At 42.1% G+C, this 18451-nt stretch overlaps 1 protein-coding gene across 8 annotated transcripts in view; it reads right to left on the reverse strand.

Moving 5' to 3' along the window:
* The window catches only part of MYO5A (myosin VA), a 103180-nt gene that overhangs the window by 34743 nt on the left and 49986 nt on the right, over positions 1–18451 (reverse strand). For all 8 annotated transcript variants that reach the window (XM_072869339.1, XM_072869337.1, XM_072869335.1 and 5 more), the window contains exons 8-18: positions 17422–17529; positions 16836–16942; positions 14051–14316; positions 13404–13485; positions 10706–10846; positions 9785–9910; positions 7450–7533; positions 3768–3929; positions 1608–1705; positions 831–917; positions 624–732 (exon numbers count right to left, since the gene is read on the reverse strand). In XM_072869339.1, the coding sequence (XP_072725440.1) occupies positions 624–732; positions 831–917; positions 1608–1705; positions 3768–3929; positions 7450–7533; positions 9785–9910; positions 10706–10846; positions 13404–13485; positions 14051–14316; positions 16836–16942; positions 17422–17529 (1370 nt within the window). The remainder of the gene's footprint in view (positions 1–623; positions 733–830; positions 918–1607; positions 1706–3767; positions 3930–7449; positions 7534–9784; positions 9911–10705; positions 10847–13403; positions 13486–14050; positions 14317–16835; positions 16943–17421; positions 17530–18451) is intronic.

The raw sequence follows: 18451 nt of genomic DNA on the forward strand, positions 1-18451 counted from the left end.
CTGACACTTCTGAGTAAGTCTCAGTTAACCACCTTCTACTGAGAACTGGCTGGAACTGCCTCTTTGGGGCCTGCCTGCCCTCCGCTGTTCATCAATCCTTAAGAAATCCCAAGAAACACATCAGTTCAGGTGCAAAGCCAGTGGTGTGGATGGCATATCCTGGGAAGGTAGGGCTGCAACTGGAGGTAGGAGGCAAAGCAAGAGGCTGCTGAGGTACAAGGACAGCCACAGTGCTAAGCAGGGAGACAATGTCACGAGGACAAAAGGAGTGAAAAAGGTTGACTTCATTCAGCACAGGAGCTGAGAGGAGCAGTGTGAAAGACACAAACACATACACAGACAGAAACACCTCCACATTAGAAAACCTCCAGATAACTATACCTTACTTAAGGTGTGGTTAATGCATCTTGCCGTTAAGCAAGGTAAGGCTCACCCTCAACCCACCCACACTTAAAATCACTGTCTTCCTTTCCTGTGATACACTGGGAAATTCTACAGTTCCTGTGCTAATATTGGTCGTTTAGTACTTTGTAGAAGTACTAAAATAGTGAGGCTATGAGGGAGTAAGGGACGCTATCTTTACTCCTTCAGATTCCAAATGCTCTCAGCACTAAGTCTAGTACCAGAATCAGCTTCTCCAGGACATTTTTACATGTCTGCTTTCGGTCACTAAGGATATCTCTCTGCTTCATCAGAACACGGTAACGGCTGAAGAACTCTTGGTACGTCCACCTGTCCCAAAAAGAGAGACAGTGTCAGTCCCAACAATGAATAATTCTCTTAAAAAGAAGAACTGCAGCTGAAAGCAATCTAAAAAGTGGCACACACACCTGGAGGGGAAGCCAGCTGCACTGATTCGGATGGTCTCCAGGACACCACAAGCTCTCAGCTGCTGCACTGCCCGCTTTTCATCGAATCTACGTAGGAATAAAAAGAGCCTGTGGGTGTGGGACTGGTTTTGTATTACATGGGACCTCTGGCCCTGTGCACACCCAGGACAGGAGTGGCACGGAAGGGGAGCAGGGGTGGGATGCGATGGGTGGTTAACAAGTCCAGCTAGTGCTTCTGTAACTCAGTGATAACAGAGGACAGTCTGACCAGGGAATTGCCCGAGCCCGTCGGCTGCTGCAAGCTGCTCATCCTGTCCTGCTTCCCACTGGCCTGCCCAATAGCCATGGGAGACTTTGTGTGCCTGGATTTTAAGCAGAATTTTAAGAAAAGCTCTCAGCAAGTTCATACATTAAAAAAAGATAAGGATTAAGACACTGGAATCTGCAAAAGCAAATTCCAGCAAGTGTCAAATGAACTCAAGAAGTGCGAACTGCCAGTCATATTTAAAACAGCTAGCAATGAAAATGCTGGTATTTTTTCTCATATATCACCATAAACAAAAAAAAAGCATCAGGAAGTATTTTTCCCTCTATTCATCCCAAAACATCTCCTGCTGGAAGTACACGTACACATGCACAATGAGTACATTACAAGAGAAAGGAGACACAACACTTCACTCCTGAGTGAGCAAGGTTTAGCAGAACCTCAGTCCTCCGAGGCCTTGGGCAATTCCCTCCCATGCACAGGCTATACAAACCATACATGAACCAGCTTACGTGAACGGAAACTTGAAGTCATTAGGCTTAATACAGCGCACGTAGTGTGGAGTTGTAGCATTCAGGGTTTCCATCAGCAGATGAAGAGAGTTTCGAAACTTTTTGAAAAAGGGAAAAATATCAGAGAACAGCCTCAATAAGCTCAGTCATGTTTGAGATAACCTCAGGAAGCAGACCTAGGGATATTTGCTTATTTGTAATAATGCTTTCGGTAATAAACACCAGCTTGTTTTTGTTATGGCAATAGATTTTAGTTTCAGATACCATCTTTGGGTGAATTATCTTACAGTGAGGCTTCTAAATGTTAGGCTTTACAGGAGTAAAGCTCCCATATCAATATGTGATAAATTACAAAAACATGGGATAGACTGAGTTATTTTCAGCTTTGGACTATTTCATCTACCCTAATCTTTGTCTGATCCATCTCTTCATGACCAAATTCATATGGCATGACTAAATTCATATGCCTCATGGCATATTACTAAATAGCCATTTAATTTTAAATAAATTTTAAATCAAATTTTAAATCAACAGAGTAGTAAAAAAAAAAGTATCAATTTCTTCAGCTCCCCTGATCCCAATGTCAGACCTACTGAAAAGAACTTTGAAAGTCCAATATCCGAGAGTTTTAGGAGCTTTACTTTTAAAAATGTATCAGGACCACAAATACCTAACGTACCGCAGTATATCCTTCTAACCACAGAATACCCTAACAGATAAAGAAAGCTATGAAAACACATCTCAGATGTTTTAAACGTATTGGTATGGATTTCCCTCTTTCTGTTGAACTCATGATTCTAAGCCAACCTCTATTTCTACACAGAATATGATAAAAATCACTTTTGTATTAGCTTTATTTAAAATTTATAAATTAATATACGTGGTTGATTGACAGGAGTAGTATGAGAGTACCCCTAACACTTCAATTCATAGTTTCAGTCTGACAACAAACTGTTAGGCCTCTACCAGCCTCAGGATACTGTCTGACTGCAAAAGCAGAAATTAAGTTCAAATTAAAAAGATAACTGGGCAGGGGTTCTCTTGCATGAACTGCAGAAGATCGGAATTGGCAGCCTGTACCACAAACACTTGCCAAGCAGATTTGCATTCTGTACAGTAGCATGAATAGTCATTCCTATTCCCACCCATAGCCTGACATACCTTGCTTGGGGAAGGTTATAGAGAAATGATGAATATCCACATCAAACATTCTCTGAATTCCAGTTCTCACTTAGCAGTGTGACTAGCTCATGACACTGCACAGACACTGTGCTAACATCTTTGTCAGGGGATCGACAACCATCCAAGGCAGCGGACAAAGCCCAGGCATTTTTGGTGATGTTATCAGAACTCTGAGCACCCGAGAGATGTGGCTGGTTCATCTTAAAGAATTGGCAGGGGACCCTGATACAAAGAACTTATGCTCCCTGAGAGCTAATTTATATTCCAGGCTGTCCTACAGTTAACATAAAAAGAGTTATCCACACAGACCTCCTGGAAGCCCCAGGCAAAAGAACAATGCCGCTACTCACTAGCAAAGTGGTACAGGCTGGCAAGTAGCTACAAACTGAGTACTAAGCTGTCAAAAAAGTTCCCCTTGCCTCCTATGTATAGTCCGAGGGACAATCTGTCATATATAAAGCACTGACTGGGGACATAACCATCTTGAGAAAACACCTGTTAAATCTGTTGAGTGGAAAGTAACAAAGAAGAAGTGAGTTCTCCAGCCATACTGATCTGCATACTTTTAATTTAATTCTGGCACATACATGTGGATATTTTATGTCTAGCCCACTGATAACTGGAACCAAGTTTTCTGGGGACTGAACTCCCACTTTTGATTTGAGTCAGACAATGTGGCACATGATCAAAAAGACCCAGTATAAGATTTTCAAAGCTTCTCAGCATCCAGCATGTTAAATCTATTTTGAAAAACATGAGTTTTGGTTTTGGCATCACAATAAGAACTGAGCTCCCTGAAATTGTGGCCCAAAATGTATTAGTAATTAGGGTATATTTGCTCCAAACTGTAAGTCATAAACAGCTGCACCTATCTCAGAATCATAAGGGATCCCAAGAAACACCAGCACACCTTGAGACCTATGAGACAGAGGGAGGTGGAGGGAGAGTTATTTAATAGAGCTGCATCTTCAAACTCACCTGATGTCCCACAGTTTTCTTATGCTCCTTGCTGGCTTGACCTGGCCTGGCCTTGGCTGGTTTTACAGCCGTTCGAGACAAAGGCACGCGCCCTGAAGGGGTTGCTGACGTGGGACTGAGGGCCTTCTCCTCATCCTGGAATAACTCTGGTAGCAGCTTAAACTGGTATAACAGCAGAAAAAATACAGAGGGTAAGAATCCAGCAAGTGATTGCACCCATTTGTGCTTAAGGTAGGTAGAATCCAGGCTCAGTTTTTGTAAGCACTGGGTTTTTGTTGAACTCCACATGGAGACAAATGCAAAAAAGCATTCATGCTAGTAGTATAGTGAGTGGGCCATGATTTAATACTAAAAATTTTGTAGGTTTGATCAGTGAGTCTCCTTCTGAAGATAAAATTCTGATTTGAGGTTTTCTTCACAGAGCCAGCAATAGCTTCCATGTGAAACTTTTAGATACTGACAGCAGTTTCATAAGTACCAATTGCAATTATGTATGGCTGCTTTGATCTAAGAAGGAAACAACAGGGTCCCCTCATATTCCAGTGGTGCATCAGACTCCTTTGTGGTTGAGAAGTATCTAGGACACTGAATAACCCAGCAGCCAACAAGGAATATTCCTGCTTTATCACTCTAAATTGAAATAATCAACTCAAAAGAGGACCCATTAACTAAAAAAAACCAGTAGGCAAATTTATCTGACTGAAGATCTACTCTCAGGCCAATGGGAGTGGAGGAAAAACCTGAAACATCTTTCCAAATATCACACAGGGCTTCCGGTTCCCTCTCTCTAATGGCTACAAAATACACCCATATATAATAGCTGCTTTGAAGTAACGTGTAACTAAAAATAACACCACTAGGTCTTTCTAGTGACAACTATAGCACTTCAGAAGCATTATAAGAGTAAGAAAATCTGAACTTCTCTACCTGTCAATGAATAATCTTTTATCTAGCATCTGTGCCTTTTCTCCCAAGAGATAGGAGCATTCAATTTTCAGTACTACAAAGTGCTTGGGCTAAGTACAACCTAAAAAATAAAAAAATTGGTTTTGCCTTATAAAACTCGGTGAGCATGCACGATATCCAATGAAACATGCTGCGCAACAAAATGGTACTTGTGCTCTGTGGTTGTGCCAGATGGGCTAGCAGAAGGCATCAAACGTTCCTCAGTGGCATCCAGCACAGCACTCCAGCATAATATAATGACTATGAATGCTACAAAGGTATCCTAAATTCCCAAAATAAAAAAGGAGTATCCCAGCTTAGCTTTATCTCACCTGAGTCTGCCAGATTAGGAGCATGATCACCTTAGATTACCTCTGTAGCTGGTGGAAGAATGACATTTCCAGAGGGTGATTTAGCCTGTCTCCTTCCACTGACTCAACAAAAAGTTCAGGATGATTGGGCCACCACCACCCCATTCAGCTGCCTGCAGTCAGATGGAGTGAGTCGGTATGCACAGGCACCTGAGCTACAGAGCCAAGTCTTTTCATCCCATACAGAAACTTATTTGAATGCAATATGCTTTGCCTGAAACTCCTGATGCTCTCACACAGCAGGGGTGGGGGTAGGAAGAGGGTCCCCAGTGTCTGGATTGCAGATGGATGAGCTCTTCTAAGCTATCAGTACATTCGTCTCATTCCCTTTTTCCAACCCTGGGAAAATCTGCCTGTAAAAATGGGCAGGTGCATTTCAAAGGCACCCTTTTCATAGACACAGCCTCAGTTACTGCATGCAGAAGAAAGGAGAAATGTATGGCCTTCTGCAGCAGAGGTCAACAACAGGAGAGCATTGCTGAGATGATCCACACTGTGGGGGCATTCATGTTTTCGTTTGGTTTTGGTTTTTACTACCTTATCAATTTTCTTTGTTTTGCAGAACACTAGGAGTGTTCAAAGAGAGGGAAAACACTGATCAAAGGGCAGATAATTCACGCGGTAGAAAACAAGCAAGCAAGCATTTTTCCCTGTAATTTTTTCAGACAACTTATCAGACATGCTGCTAACAATCTTACAGATCACTTCTTTCAATACAGAGCCACAACAGAAGATTTTAACAACATGCCAGTAGCAAGCATAAAAGGTGAGGACTGTTGTATTGCTTTCATGATACATGCATGGAAACTGAACTAGTTCAAAGAGGTCCTGTGGGTGGATTTATAGAGAAGGCCAAAATAAATAGCTAAACACTACAGCACCTGCCAAGAGCAGTGTGTGTCATGCACTTTGGAGAGCAGAGAAGCATTCGAGATATATGTGAGAGTGGGCATGGGCAGGATGACAGATGATGCATTTAATTTAGAATTACCTTCTGTTGAATGTGCACAGCAAACCCAGAAAACAGTGACAACAAAAAAAGTAAAAATCAGAAATGCAATCCCACTACAATTATTAATAAAGAAGGCCTGCTGAAAAATAAAAATGAAACATTCTTCTTTTGAAAATCTATTTTCTTCACAGTCGATTTTTTTTTTTTAAAACACTGGTTTTGGTAAAATTTACCATTGGGGAAAACCATGTTGTTTCTTAGTGTTTAGACTGAATTGACTCAACCTACTGAGCCTGCCCAAGCTGTTGTCGTGCTCTTATGGCAGCTATGTCCCCATCGTCCCTTACTTACTGGACTACATCCCTCGGAGCACCCCTGCACAGTGCACTGCCATGCTGTGGCAGAGCTGGAGCTACACAGGCAGCTGGTCCCTGCCAGCTCCCCGAGGATGCCACCTGCCTCCCACACACACAGCAACTGACTTCACTCAAACCACTTCAACACTTCTCTACGTAGAAAGTCTGCTGTGGTTTTTCATTATACTACATATTTTAATCATTTAGCTTTATATATCTGCTCAGAATAGAAACAGAAGAGAAAAATGTTGGTTTTCCTGATAGAACAGCATAATTTTAAATAGCCTGCCCTTGATACCCAGCTTCCTGGGCCATCAGAGCTAGCAAATTCCCAACAGCCATCATGGTGCAATGTCAAGTTAATTGCCTTTACATTTCAGAAGAGCACAACTAGCATTTTTGCCTGCCACTGAAGGCCTGTTCTGTAATATTCCTTCACACAGTATTTTTCAATTCAGATGTTATCTTTCTTTCATAGATATCAAGAAGGCAAAACTCCGTAAATTCTGGTTAGTTTTCTTAGGGTCTATACATTTCATTCCTCTCTCATTATGCTTCTGGAACAGAACTTGTCTCTCCTCCAGAAATTTTCTGCACAATTGTCAGGCCATAAACAAGGAGTTTCTGTTTTCAGATTACACAATTAAGGGCTTAACTGTTAAGCCATCTTATACTACTATAGTATATTAGAAGTCCTCAATGCCTTTACAGAAAATACAGCAAAGTTTTGTGCAAAGTTAAAAAAAAAAAACAAACCAAAAACCAACACAAACAACAAAACAAAAAAACCACAACCCAAACAAAAAACCCCCCCACAAACCAAAAAACCCAAACAGTGAAATCAGTGGCTAAATATAGACTGATCTTACATGGAGCAAAATTAGGCTACAGGACTTTCTAAATTCATCCAGCTAGGCAGGTAAAACACAAACTATGTTCAATTTCAGTTGATCTGATGCTAAGGGAGAAATATTTCCTAGGTTTATAAGAAATTTTATATGACCCTTAATTCAAGGATTCATAACTGCAAAAGAAGAAAAAAAAATCCTTATACTAACCTTACTTGATTTTAGGACCTTAATTTGTTCTTCATAAACTGTGTCTTTATTCTTTTCCAAAAAGCCTTCACATTGATATTCCACCTGAAAACCATCATTTTACAAAAAAGTAAGTATTAGAAGTATTTAATAAGAATATTTTGCATAGAATTCACCAGCTGTAACATTCACATTTAAAACAGATAATTCTTGTGGATGTTGAAAATATCCGCTCTCAAGTGCATCTTTGTTAAATATAGATTTTCCTCAAATAGAGTGCTTTCCAGTAAAATTTAAAACATTAAAACATATAGAGATGAATACTGTTATTGCAGTATACCAGATATATTTCACTGCTGAGAGACACCTGTGGTAAGACAGCACAATTGAATGGTTAACATAAAGGTGAACATTCAAAATGTGTGTTGACCACCTCCTTCACTGAAGTTATCAGGGCTGCAAAATTGTGTGAAATCCAGATGCAACTGAGAACAAAGTCTCTCATCTCATCTCATTAGCTGAGAGGCAATAAGTAGATCTGCGTGCAGCTTATTATGAAAACGCCTCATTTGTACTCGGAAAGACTATTTTTACCAGAAGCAATAAAAAGTCTGAATGTTGTGACAATACATAACAATCCTCTCTATCACAGGGCCACAGAGTCTCCTGGACCAAAGAACAGCCAGAGCGTCAGATAAAAACCTAGTATTTACTTCACTGTCCTAATTCAAGGCTGAACAAAAACCAAAAACTATTGTCAAAGCCTATACCTTAGAATGCGATATGAATTAATGCAAGTATGCTAACTCTCATGAAGTGTCTCATGCTAACTCTTCAATATTGTATCAGCAGAAGTGCAGACTACACAATATAAGAGAAGACCTTTACAGCAATTTATTCTTTCAGAGCAGACAGACTGATAGCCATCAGCAGCCCCTCTTTCAGTACAGCCATTTATCGGTGCTTGCGCAATGACACTATACCCCAAGCTGCAAAACATTTCAAAAAATTCCTAGAGGGGAAGAAGGCAGAGGATCTCCCCAAGGTCTCTCCACAGCTGAAAGCCCACTCTGAACATTACCTCGGGTACCATTAATGTTCTTACTGCGGGAGACAATGCCACGAGAGGGCAGCAGAATCTCTGCCTTCTCCCAGAGAAGACAATGTCAAGGCACAGAGGTTACTAACCCGCCAGCTACAGCTTTATTTTTTCCTTCAAGATGTCTGTATGCATTCACGTAAGCACACAAGAAAGCATAAAATGCTTAGCACAGACAGCGCATCAGAGCTTAGAGCTTTGCCAATACCTGCTTGGAGCTACTTTGAGCTTTCCTTGGTCCTTGCTGCTCAGACTAGGGATAGGAAAGCCTTGTTTTCAAATAGCAAAGTTTAACCTAATGAACAGTATATGAAATATCAATTAAATCCTTCTGGTTCTCTCATCCACCAAATAAAACAGAACTCATGAATCTAAACAATTACAGAGATGTTCTTGCTGCTTTCATTAAGGTAACACTAGACGCAACAAGAACAGGACCCCTCTTCTATGCATAAATTCAAGAACCTGGGAGAAATCAAGTGGAGGCAAATAAAGGCCTCCAACCTCCCATGTCAGCACATACAGACCTACTGGTAAGAATCCCAGAGCTTCTCCAAGCTTTTTTTGACAAAGATGACCATATTCTGAGGCAGCTTCTTTGTTTAACAGGACAATTATCTTAAGCAGGATTTTTAAATATTTTGTTTTGTTTTAACCTGAGGAGTTGCTCAGTTTGATGATGCATTGTTGGAGCTGAACAACGCATGCACTCCACTGAGATACCCCTCGTCCACCTTCCTAGAACTAGCTGTTCACTGCCCAGCAGAGGCGAGGGTGGGAGCAGCACATACTGCTCCAGCGATAAGAAGAAGGGTGTGTTAGCTGCTTTCCTGTTTGCACATTAAGATGGCAGCAAAACCAACATCATTTTGTTGTTGCTCTTTAGCTAAAACTCCAGTGAGATACATGATTTTCTATTTTGTGTATTTCTATAGCATAACTGGAATTGATAAAATTATGCTGTGAATTGCAAATACACTATGCTGTCATGTTTTGAAAAAGGATGGTTAGTGCTTACAGCATGTGACAGGGGTCAGGAGCTCTTGTTTGTGTTCCTGGCTCTGCACAGCTGCCAGGTCAACTTTCTTCTCCTGATCAGGTGTACAGACAGGCACACATTTTGCAAGAAGCCAAGCAGACCCAGGGATGCCGCTGCCCAGTTGCTGCCTGCAACAGCCACCCACCCCAGGATCCCCTCCCACACACATGCTCAGCAACACCAGTTACGGAGAGAGGTACTGGAGGAAAAGTCCTTACCTTGTCAGCAAAGTGCCTGATGATAAAAGCCTTATTTGACAAACGTGGTTTTTCAAAAAGGGCACATTTATTCAAATGAGTATTGTATAGTTTTTGGGCCCAAGTGTCATCCGAGCCTTTTGGCATCTACAGAAGAGAACACACAGCCATTTAAAATGTCTTGAAAACTTTTCAGTAGCAAAACAAACTAAGAAGATGGGAGACAACACTTTGTGGTTTGCTTTCAAACTCCAGCTCCTCAGATTTCCAGCACTGCCATAAGCAAGGAAGCCGGTAACCAGCTATGCACTTGCCTTTCTAATACCCTGGGCTGGGTGCAGCCCAGCAGCAGGTGTAGCTACTGTGTGACACATACGACGCTAATAATGCTTCCAGCGTCACACACCTGGAGGCAGGGATCCAAGAGGTACGTTATCTGACCAAGCAGCATCTCAGCAGGGCAGAACTCATCCACCACCATTAGAGATTGCTTGTGATGCTTTGTGATACACAAGAACCCCAAGCTGGGTTTCCACTGAAGTAGACACCACACGCCATCCCTTGTATATGGCTTGGAATAAAATAAACTAAGATGAAAGATAAAAGGTGAGACACCAAGCGAGATGCAATTTGGAGAAATCTGACAGGACCAAAGACTGCACATGCTACACCTGGGAAAGAGAAAGTTGCCAGAGTCAAAACAAAGGTTGATCAGAGACCCAGAAACAGATACAGACACGTGATGGAGAGGGGGGGAAAAAAAGCATGACTAAAGGCATTTTTTCTCCTCCTGTAATTGCCAATTCTGTTTGTACGTTCTCCAAATCCTTTCAACAGCGGAGTGTCAAAATGATGGCTGTACACAGATGACTTTTTCCTATGAGGCCCCAGAAGCAGGATGGCTGATGACCTCTTTCTCTATGAAAGCCCTTGAACACACACCTTGCACTCCTCATCCAACAGATCCAGAATTCCCATTTTGGCCTCTATGAGGTTGATGCAAGGCTGATTGTCGTAGAAATCAATCAAGGTCCATGGTATTTGTTCCTTCATATATTCTTCTTGTTCCAGCTTAAAGACATGCTACAGGGCAAAAAGAAAACAGTTTTCTGTGAAATAAAATGCAGAATAAATACATCGAACTCTCACTTGAATTCATCTTGGCACATTAATCCAGGCTGTCAAGTGACACACTAGTTCAACTGAATAAACCCTTTAACAAGTAAGTGTATGAAAAATAAATTAACCTTTTTTCCTGGCCTAAAAACAACAGACTAAATTAAAGCGCTCATCCGTATTCTCTGCAAATAAGGTCTATTTTTTCCTACCTTTTTACTATATTGTCCGACAATTACTATAAGCTCTTTTCTCTTATAAAACACCCAACACAAAACCCAGAAAAAGCCTCAAGTACAGGAACAGCAACTTATAAAGTGGGATGTGCCATGCATTTATGATTTTGAAGTTATGAATACTGCTCTATTTCAAGTAGAATTTCACTATAAATACTTTTGAGTTTCCTTGTTAAAGAACAGAGCTCCATTTTCTCTTAAATGGCTGCTGATTTTTTTCTAGGATGACGCATTGCATTAAAATATACTCTTCAGCAAAAACCTGCAAGAATGACTCTAGGAGTATTAGCACAAGAAATCCTTTAAGCAAAATTTTATGGAAGATTTATCTGGTACAAAGATCAATAACAATGTAGTTGTATATTTATTCAAAAATATTATCACAAACAACCTGCACAGCTTTAATGAAATGTGCATAGGCGATGAATTAAAACTTGAGGAAAAAAAAGATATTAAACAGGCAAACTGTGGTCTTAACAGCACAAGCACTCTTTTTAAAAACAAAAAGACTGCTGACTACAGTTATTTTAAATGACATTTTATCTCCCATTTAAATCGTAACGCGCACTAACTGCTCTGGCAGGCAGAACTGAACTCAGAGCACACCCCAACAAGCAGCGAAGAACAGCGCTGCGGGTGGGGGGGCTGCTACAAACACCTGTATTTGCGGAGCAGGCCTCAGCTGCACCCTGAGCAAAGGCCACAAGCCCACAAACGCCTCGCAGCTCTCTGCACACATCTGCCAGACAGCAGAAAACTACCCTGACAAAGAGGCTTATCCCTTTTATTTCATTAGCTTAACACCATCCTTTCCAAAGCAGCGCTCCTTAACGGTGCCCGCGGGAGCCATTCCCACCCCGCTGCTTAACGGCTGTGTTACACGCCGAGTTAATTCCTGACAGGAAAGCCAACGGTAGCGTTTTATTGGTGAGTCATATCCAACCTAAGTCCTGAAAGAAAACATAAAACCATTTCTCCACTGTAAAGGAATTAGCAATTACGTGGTGAAAAATGTCTTCAGACCTAATTTTCCTTACGGGCTGTGGGTGGCCAGGCAGGGGAAGCGTGGCTGAGGAGGCCGGGCAGGCTATGGAGATGGGAGTGGCAGCCAGGCAGTCCCGGAGCAGCCTGCCTTCAGCCAGGCTCGGGCCACCCCGGGCGGCAAGTGAAGCCTTGCTGGCTGCCGCCGCAGATGCCGGGCTTTAATTTGAAACAACTTCCACCCCGTGCACCTGCATGGCAGCCCAATGGGTCCGTGTTCACCGGCGCTGGGTTTGGTAGCTTGGCAGGGCATCAACACAAAAGCCCTGTCACCCTGTCCTTCATGAGATGAATGCTTACAGCAACAGCACAAGACGGAAGGGAACACGGGGACAGTGATCTTTACTAAAGAAGCAAGCCCTTACAATTCTTACAGTGATTAGATTTTTGCTGTAGAGCTGAGAAAACTCTGAGATACCTTGCGTTTAGCAGTTATGACATCCCGCTTATGGAGCTGAAGCCAGCCGTGGCACTACCAGCACAGAAAGGGCACACCGGGGCTGGAAAGCCCAGTCTCTGCTCCAGCACCCGGCTTACTCCCCACACGCACCCCGGCCGCTGGAATGAACAACGGCGCGGGGGGATCCAGTCCTGCGAGCACGCACCGCCACGGAGGTGTGCTCCTGAAGAGTTCAAAGCTATTCCTGTACTGCAGCACAGCCTAGCAACAGACCTGGCATAAATAACTTGCCTCATCGTTATGCAGGTAAGATATATAATTACAAGCGTCACTAAGGCTGAGGAGAGAGAGAGAATCGTGATCTCTCTGGAGGAGGGGGAAGAGGAGCCTCTTGCCATGCGTCAGTCATCAACTTCAGAATGCGGCTGAAAACCCTCAAAAAATAACGCCAGCAGAGGAAGCACGGGTGGCAGATTTCCAGCAGCAAAGCCCTGCTCTTTCCTGCCCATGCACAGGCCCTCGTTGGAGGTTACAGAAGCACAGCTAACTCCAACTTCATCCACACGGTGCTCTCATTGACAGGCAATCTCAGGGTCTTAATTGCCAAGCACTGCTTCTGTCTTATAATTGTTACTGTGATCGGAATTTCAAATAGTCCCAGAGCAGCAGTTAGTCATAAAATCTATTTCTAGGAGATAGTCGATCTTTCCCCATCCCCCAAAGCCCACGGCCAGGACAGCTGGTTAATAGACTGAAGGAATTCATCGTAACCACTGGGGACCCAATTAGCAGAATGGACTTGGGTGAGGGGAAAGGGAAGAGGAAATGCCAGTCATTTCCTACTTACCATATTGAACTGCTGCTGCAGTTTTTCATTGGCATAGTTGATACAGAACTGTTCAAAGCTGTTGATTTCAAATGTCTCAAATCTAAAATATGCAGATACTCAAAATTACTAGTGCAGTGAAAAAACAGATTAAATGACCCCATAATTTTAAATTCCCTCCCTCCAGCTAAATTCATTGTGTTATTCCAGGCACAAACCACCACAATCAAGCAACGCAGCACACCGGGAAATGGCAAATTGCAATACATGGGCAGTGATGCTCCCACTTTAGGCAGGGATGAGGAACACAGGGAAGGGACTGATGTTTCTGGGGAGCATGTTAGTTATCTTTGTCCTCTCTAGAAGTGCCACCCTGGAGGAACCATGAGAAGACAATTCCCTTGTAACCTTCCCCAATGCAATACATAAAGGAACTACCAACAGCAAAAATCTGAAATCCCACTGTATATGTCAAATCTGAAAGTCAAGACAAAGATCTTAGATAGCATGTCAAAACTAAACACCTACTTCCTTCAGCTGGAATAAGCAGCTGCTAAGGGTTTGGGGTTTTTTTGTGTAATCCACGCAGCAATATATGATAAAGACAAAGACGCTTTGCAGTAAGATAATTACGTAAGAGGTGTCATATCTCTGACAAAAAGACTCACCCATAAATGTCCAACACTCCAATGAAAGAATGCTGTTTTACAGTAGCATGGAGGGCTTTGTTCACATGATCTACAATCCAGTTAAAGAGATTAGCATAGATATGTTTGGCAAGTGCATCTCTGGCATTGATGGCATGAAGTTTAGAAATTGGCTTGATGTAGGTTTCAGTGGCAGTTGCGAGCTTCCTATGGCAAAGCCAGTGGGCCATCTCTTCATACTCCACACCCATGAGGTCACAGAAGATGGTGAGGGGTTCATGCTTGGGCTAATAAAAACAATCTTGTTAGGTCTTGAAACAGTATTACCAATAGCACACATGCAATCATGCGATCAGAAGAACTGCCTGCCTACGGTGATCCAACAATAAGCAGCAACAGCAGCTTCCTCAGCTCTTCCTCTTTCAAAACGTAACAAGTTCCCTACCCACTTATCACTTTCACATCGCTGAAGTAAATTAGTGAATCACAGTTTCCCCAAAGGCATTTTACTATACTTGTGTTCACCAAAAAACTGCACACAGGGAACCTGCAGCCTTCACAAAAATGAATCACCTAGCTTCGCAGGGATGGACTTGGTATTTTGAATTCTTGTAACTAACTGTCTCAGTTTTGAGTGAAGAAGCTAGAGAAATGCAGAGGACAGGGCATCAGCTGTGTGCTGGAGACAGAATGGACTACAGCTCCTGAGTGGTGTTCTCGTCTGCTCATATACATCCACGGGAGGGAGTGGGGCCCAAGCCAAGAACGAAGAGGAAGAAGTGTGGAAGGGCTTTAGTGCTCTGGTCTCAGTATTTAATACAGTATTTTCTCAGTGAATCCTGGAGACAAACATTACGAGATTGGAGCACACAAATGATGTTATCTAACTCTCAAATTGGACTGTACAAGTGAAAAAATTGACCTTTGTTTAACCAGGTAAAATCAACTAGCAAGGCTTGCACACTGAGATGAGTATATAAAATTTCTGCATAAAAATCCATGCAGTGCGTTTACCACTCAATGACTTAAGATACTACACCTCGTGACTAACAAGCAAACCAATAGCTAGAAATCAAGGAGGACAGACAGGTCTTTCCTCCTAAGGAACTCTCCTAACACTACTTCCTCATCATGTTCACCTTACACCCAGTGGCTCAACAGCACGCTGACAAGCAACGTCTTGACAAGGACAGATTACAGAGGAGTGTTACTACATGCCCAGTAGCTTCAGGGTGCATCAGCTTTATCTTTCTATTTTCACCTCCTTCTGACTTCTCTGGGGCTTCTTCCACTCCTTAGAGTATACAGGTCCCATGGCAGTGCTGTTACACCTCCAAAATCCAGTTAACAGAGCATGTCTTCTTTCAGTTTAGCCATACCACTTTAACTGGCTCAGAAGACAATAATAAAGTAATAATAATAATGAACACTGCACAAAAGAGTGTTGCATTAGGGTTACTCAAGCTGACAGTAAACAAACTGATTCATTCACACAGCACCATGCAGAGCCCTTTGCTGAGCTCCCTGAAGCACCACCATTGCATCACCACGCCAGCGCTTCCCAGGCAGACCAGTCTGCGTGGCAACAGAGCTCTGCAATGACATGGCTATTGTCAGAGAACAGCACAGCTCAGGTAGTGGACGCCGTTGAACAGACATTCACCATCACCTGCTAGATGTTTACCACGTCAGGATAGGATTGCACAGGAACTTGCAGGTTTGTACTAGCTTTTTCAGTGGGATTCCTGCATTGGAGATACCCATTACAACACAGCCTAGCTCATCATGTCCTGGGGCTCATCCGTTTTCTACCTGTGATCATTAAATGATGCTTTTTTTGTAGTGAAAACCTTTTTAAGACACACCAAAGAGACAGTCTATTGCTGTGGTTTCACAGCAGCTATCTATTAGATCCCACGGACAGATGGTGTCAGACCAGGCACACTGATCATCTGTGGCCCAATGAAGTACCTGTTGTCTCAGCTCCAGACACTGCTACTGCAGATTCTTGAGAAAGCGACTGACAGCAAAATGAGAAAAAAACCCTGCAACCGTTGCTGCTATTTGAACAGAGAGAAAGATGAAGGCTGTGTAGTCCAGCAGTAAACATTCAAGGAAAGGCAAAAGGAGAAACTGGTTATTTGTGAATCCAAGGAAGAGAACAGTGACAAGCCAGATCTTTTTTGTTTCTCATCTCCAGAATATGCACTTCAGTAAGAAGTCTTGGTCCTCACTGAATGAGGAGGTTTTTTTCAGATCAGACTACGCAGTCCTCATTGCTGACCACCACAAAGGTAAAAAAGGACTGATAAAACCACGACACTTAGATGAGTCACACGAATCGTATCTGTATATCCTATGCTCATGTCTAGACATCACAGAGGACTTTGCAGAGCATTTGCTTTGCAATTATTTAGGCCATTTTGGCATTTAACATTAAAAAACCCCCATCCTGCGAAGCATTTACTGTGGGCAGGGAATGTATTCACGTAGGAATATAAAGATCTAGACACCTGCCCAGGACTTCAAAGCTAGCCTGTCTGGTATTCTTTTCTAGGACAGATCAATTACAGTTTGGAAACAAAATTAAGGCAGCCACTGTTATAATACAGAGAGTACTGTCTAAAGCCTCTAAACTGAGAAGAGTTGAATCCATCTGCAAAAAGAACTGTGAAAATGTTAACAAATTAAACACATTGCTTGTGTTTTGATATTGTTACTCTTTTTCAGAAGAGGTCCCTGCAAACAAGCAGAAGGCAGAACTGTCAGAGCAGAAAACATGGCCTTCAGCTCATCTACTACTCACAGGAATAGTGCAGCTGTCAGAATCCCGAGATGCAAACTCCACGTTGCCCAAGTGAAGGATGCCAGCAAGGATTCGAAAAATTCCCATCTGGTAGGAATCACTAATCCCTGAAAAATGATGAATAAAACATTTTGAATGGAGAGATAAATAAAGAACCACGAGCTGCAGTTGATGAAAAATTTTATTAAGAAGAGAAAAACGGTGACTGCTGTGTGTTTTTTTCAGAGACTTTGGCATTTGACAGTACTGCTTGGCTCCACTTCTATTAAAAACATTTTACAACCAGATGCAAAAAAAAATCCATTAAAATGAGCTATTTAATTTGCTGTTTCAAAGTGCTTTGTCAGTGACCTCCAACACTGTATATGCCACACCAAGGGAATCCACTACTTATGTTCATCTAATGTGTGCTCCTCCTACATTAGATATGTGATTCCACTGCAATACCTTCTTAATGCAATAAAAGTATCTCAGCCCAAAGTTTATCAAACTCTCTTGTTCTTAAACACAACAGAATATGAAGAAAATATACACAAACAATTGCTAGTATATCGGATTTGGGATATGACTGTGTTTTACAAATTACCTAGCAAAGTGCAGGCCTGCCTGGTGTTTACCATTTCCTTAGCATCATCCACACCATCAATCACAGGGCTTCCACCTTGCTTCGTATAGTGAAAGTAATTTGCATTCCCTGTAAGAGAAAAAACAGATCTTTTATACACACTGATGCAGAAATTCACAGCACATCTGTAAAGCTGTGTATGATTAAGTTGCTCTTGGCAGAATCCATTATTTGAAATATGTCAGCATATTTCTGCCTTCTGGCTCATAGGACCCACTTATTCTGGAGAAGAATTTTTTCAAGATTTAACAGTGCAAATAAGTATTCTTAAGCTACCTGGTTCCTACCTTAGGCCCTCAAGCATATTCTCTACCTAACCTCGGTTCAGACTTCCACACCTGTGGAATAATCACTTTGAAAGCAATTATTCTCCAAATCTGAGCCAACCACCCAAGTGGTAGGTGCAGAGTTGACAGCAGCAGCAGCACTTTGGAATTACGTGGCAGATATTATTATGCTATTATTGCATCAGGATATTTAAAAAATTCTATTCTGCGCATTTTCTTCTTGTTTCTCATCTATGGTCTAGTTTAGTCTTATGAGTATCTGTGATCTGTTCTGTCTGAGAAGTCATGGTTGGAGAACTGATAGTTTCATACCACTCTGGGGACAGCACTGGGCTTCACTGGGAGCGCAGTAGCTCTCCTGGGTACTGTGTAAATTCCTACAGTTTCAGTGCCCATGCTTCCAGCTGCAGTAACAGCCTCCTTTTCTTCTGATCTGCTACGGTTTCAAGAAAGCTGAAAGAAGAGTCTGCTAAATGGCTTCTTTAGTTATAATTACATCAGTTCCTTTCTTTCCTGTGTCAGCAGATGTGAATCCTAAATGTGCCAGGATGGTGCAGATGAGCAGAGAAATGCTTTAAAACCAGAACGGTATTTCAGAAATCAGCACTGACAGGCTGTGCAGTTTTCCCACTATGAAGCTAACTTTTAAAAATATACAAGAAGCACGGAAATTTATATTGAATTTTTAAAATGATGAGGTGATT

Source organism: Ciconia boyciana, chromosome 8 (assembly GCF_034638445.1).
Source record: "Ciconia boyciana chromosome 8, ASM3463844v1, whole genome shotgun sequence".
NCBI lineage: Eukaryota > Metazoa > Chordata > Aves > Ciconiiformes > Ciconiidae > Ciconia > Ciconia boyciana.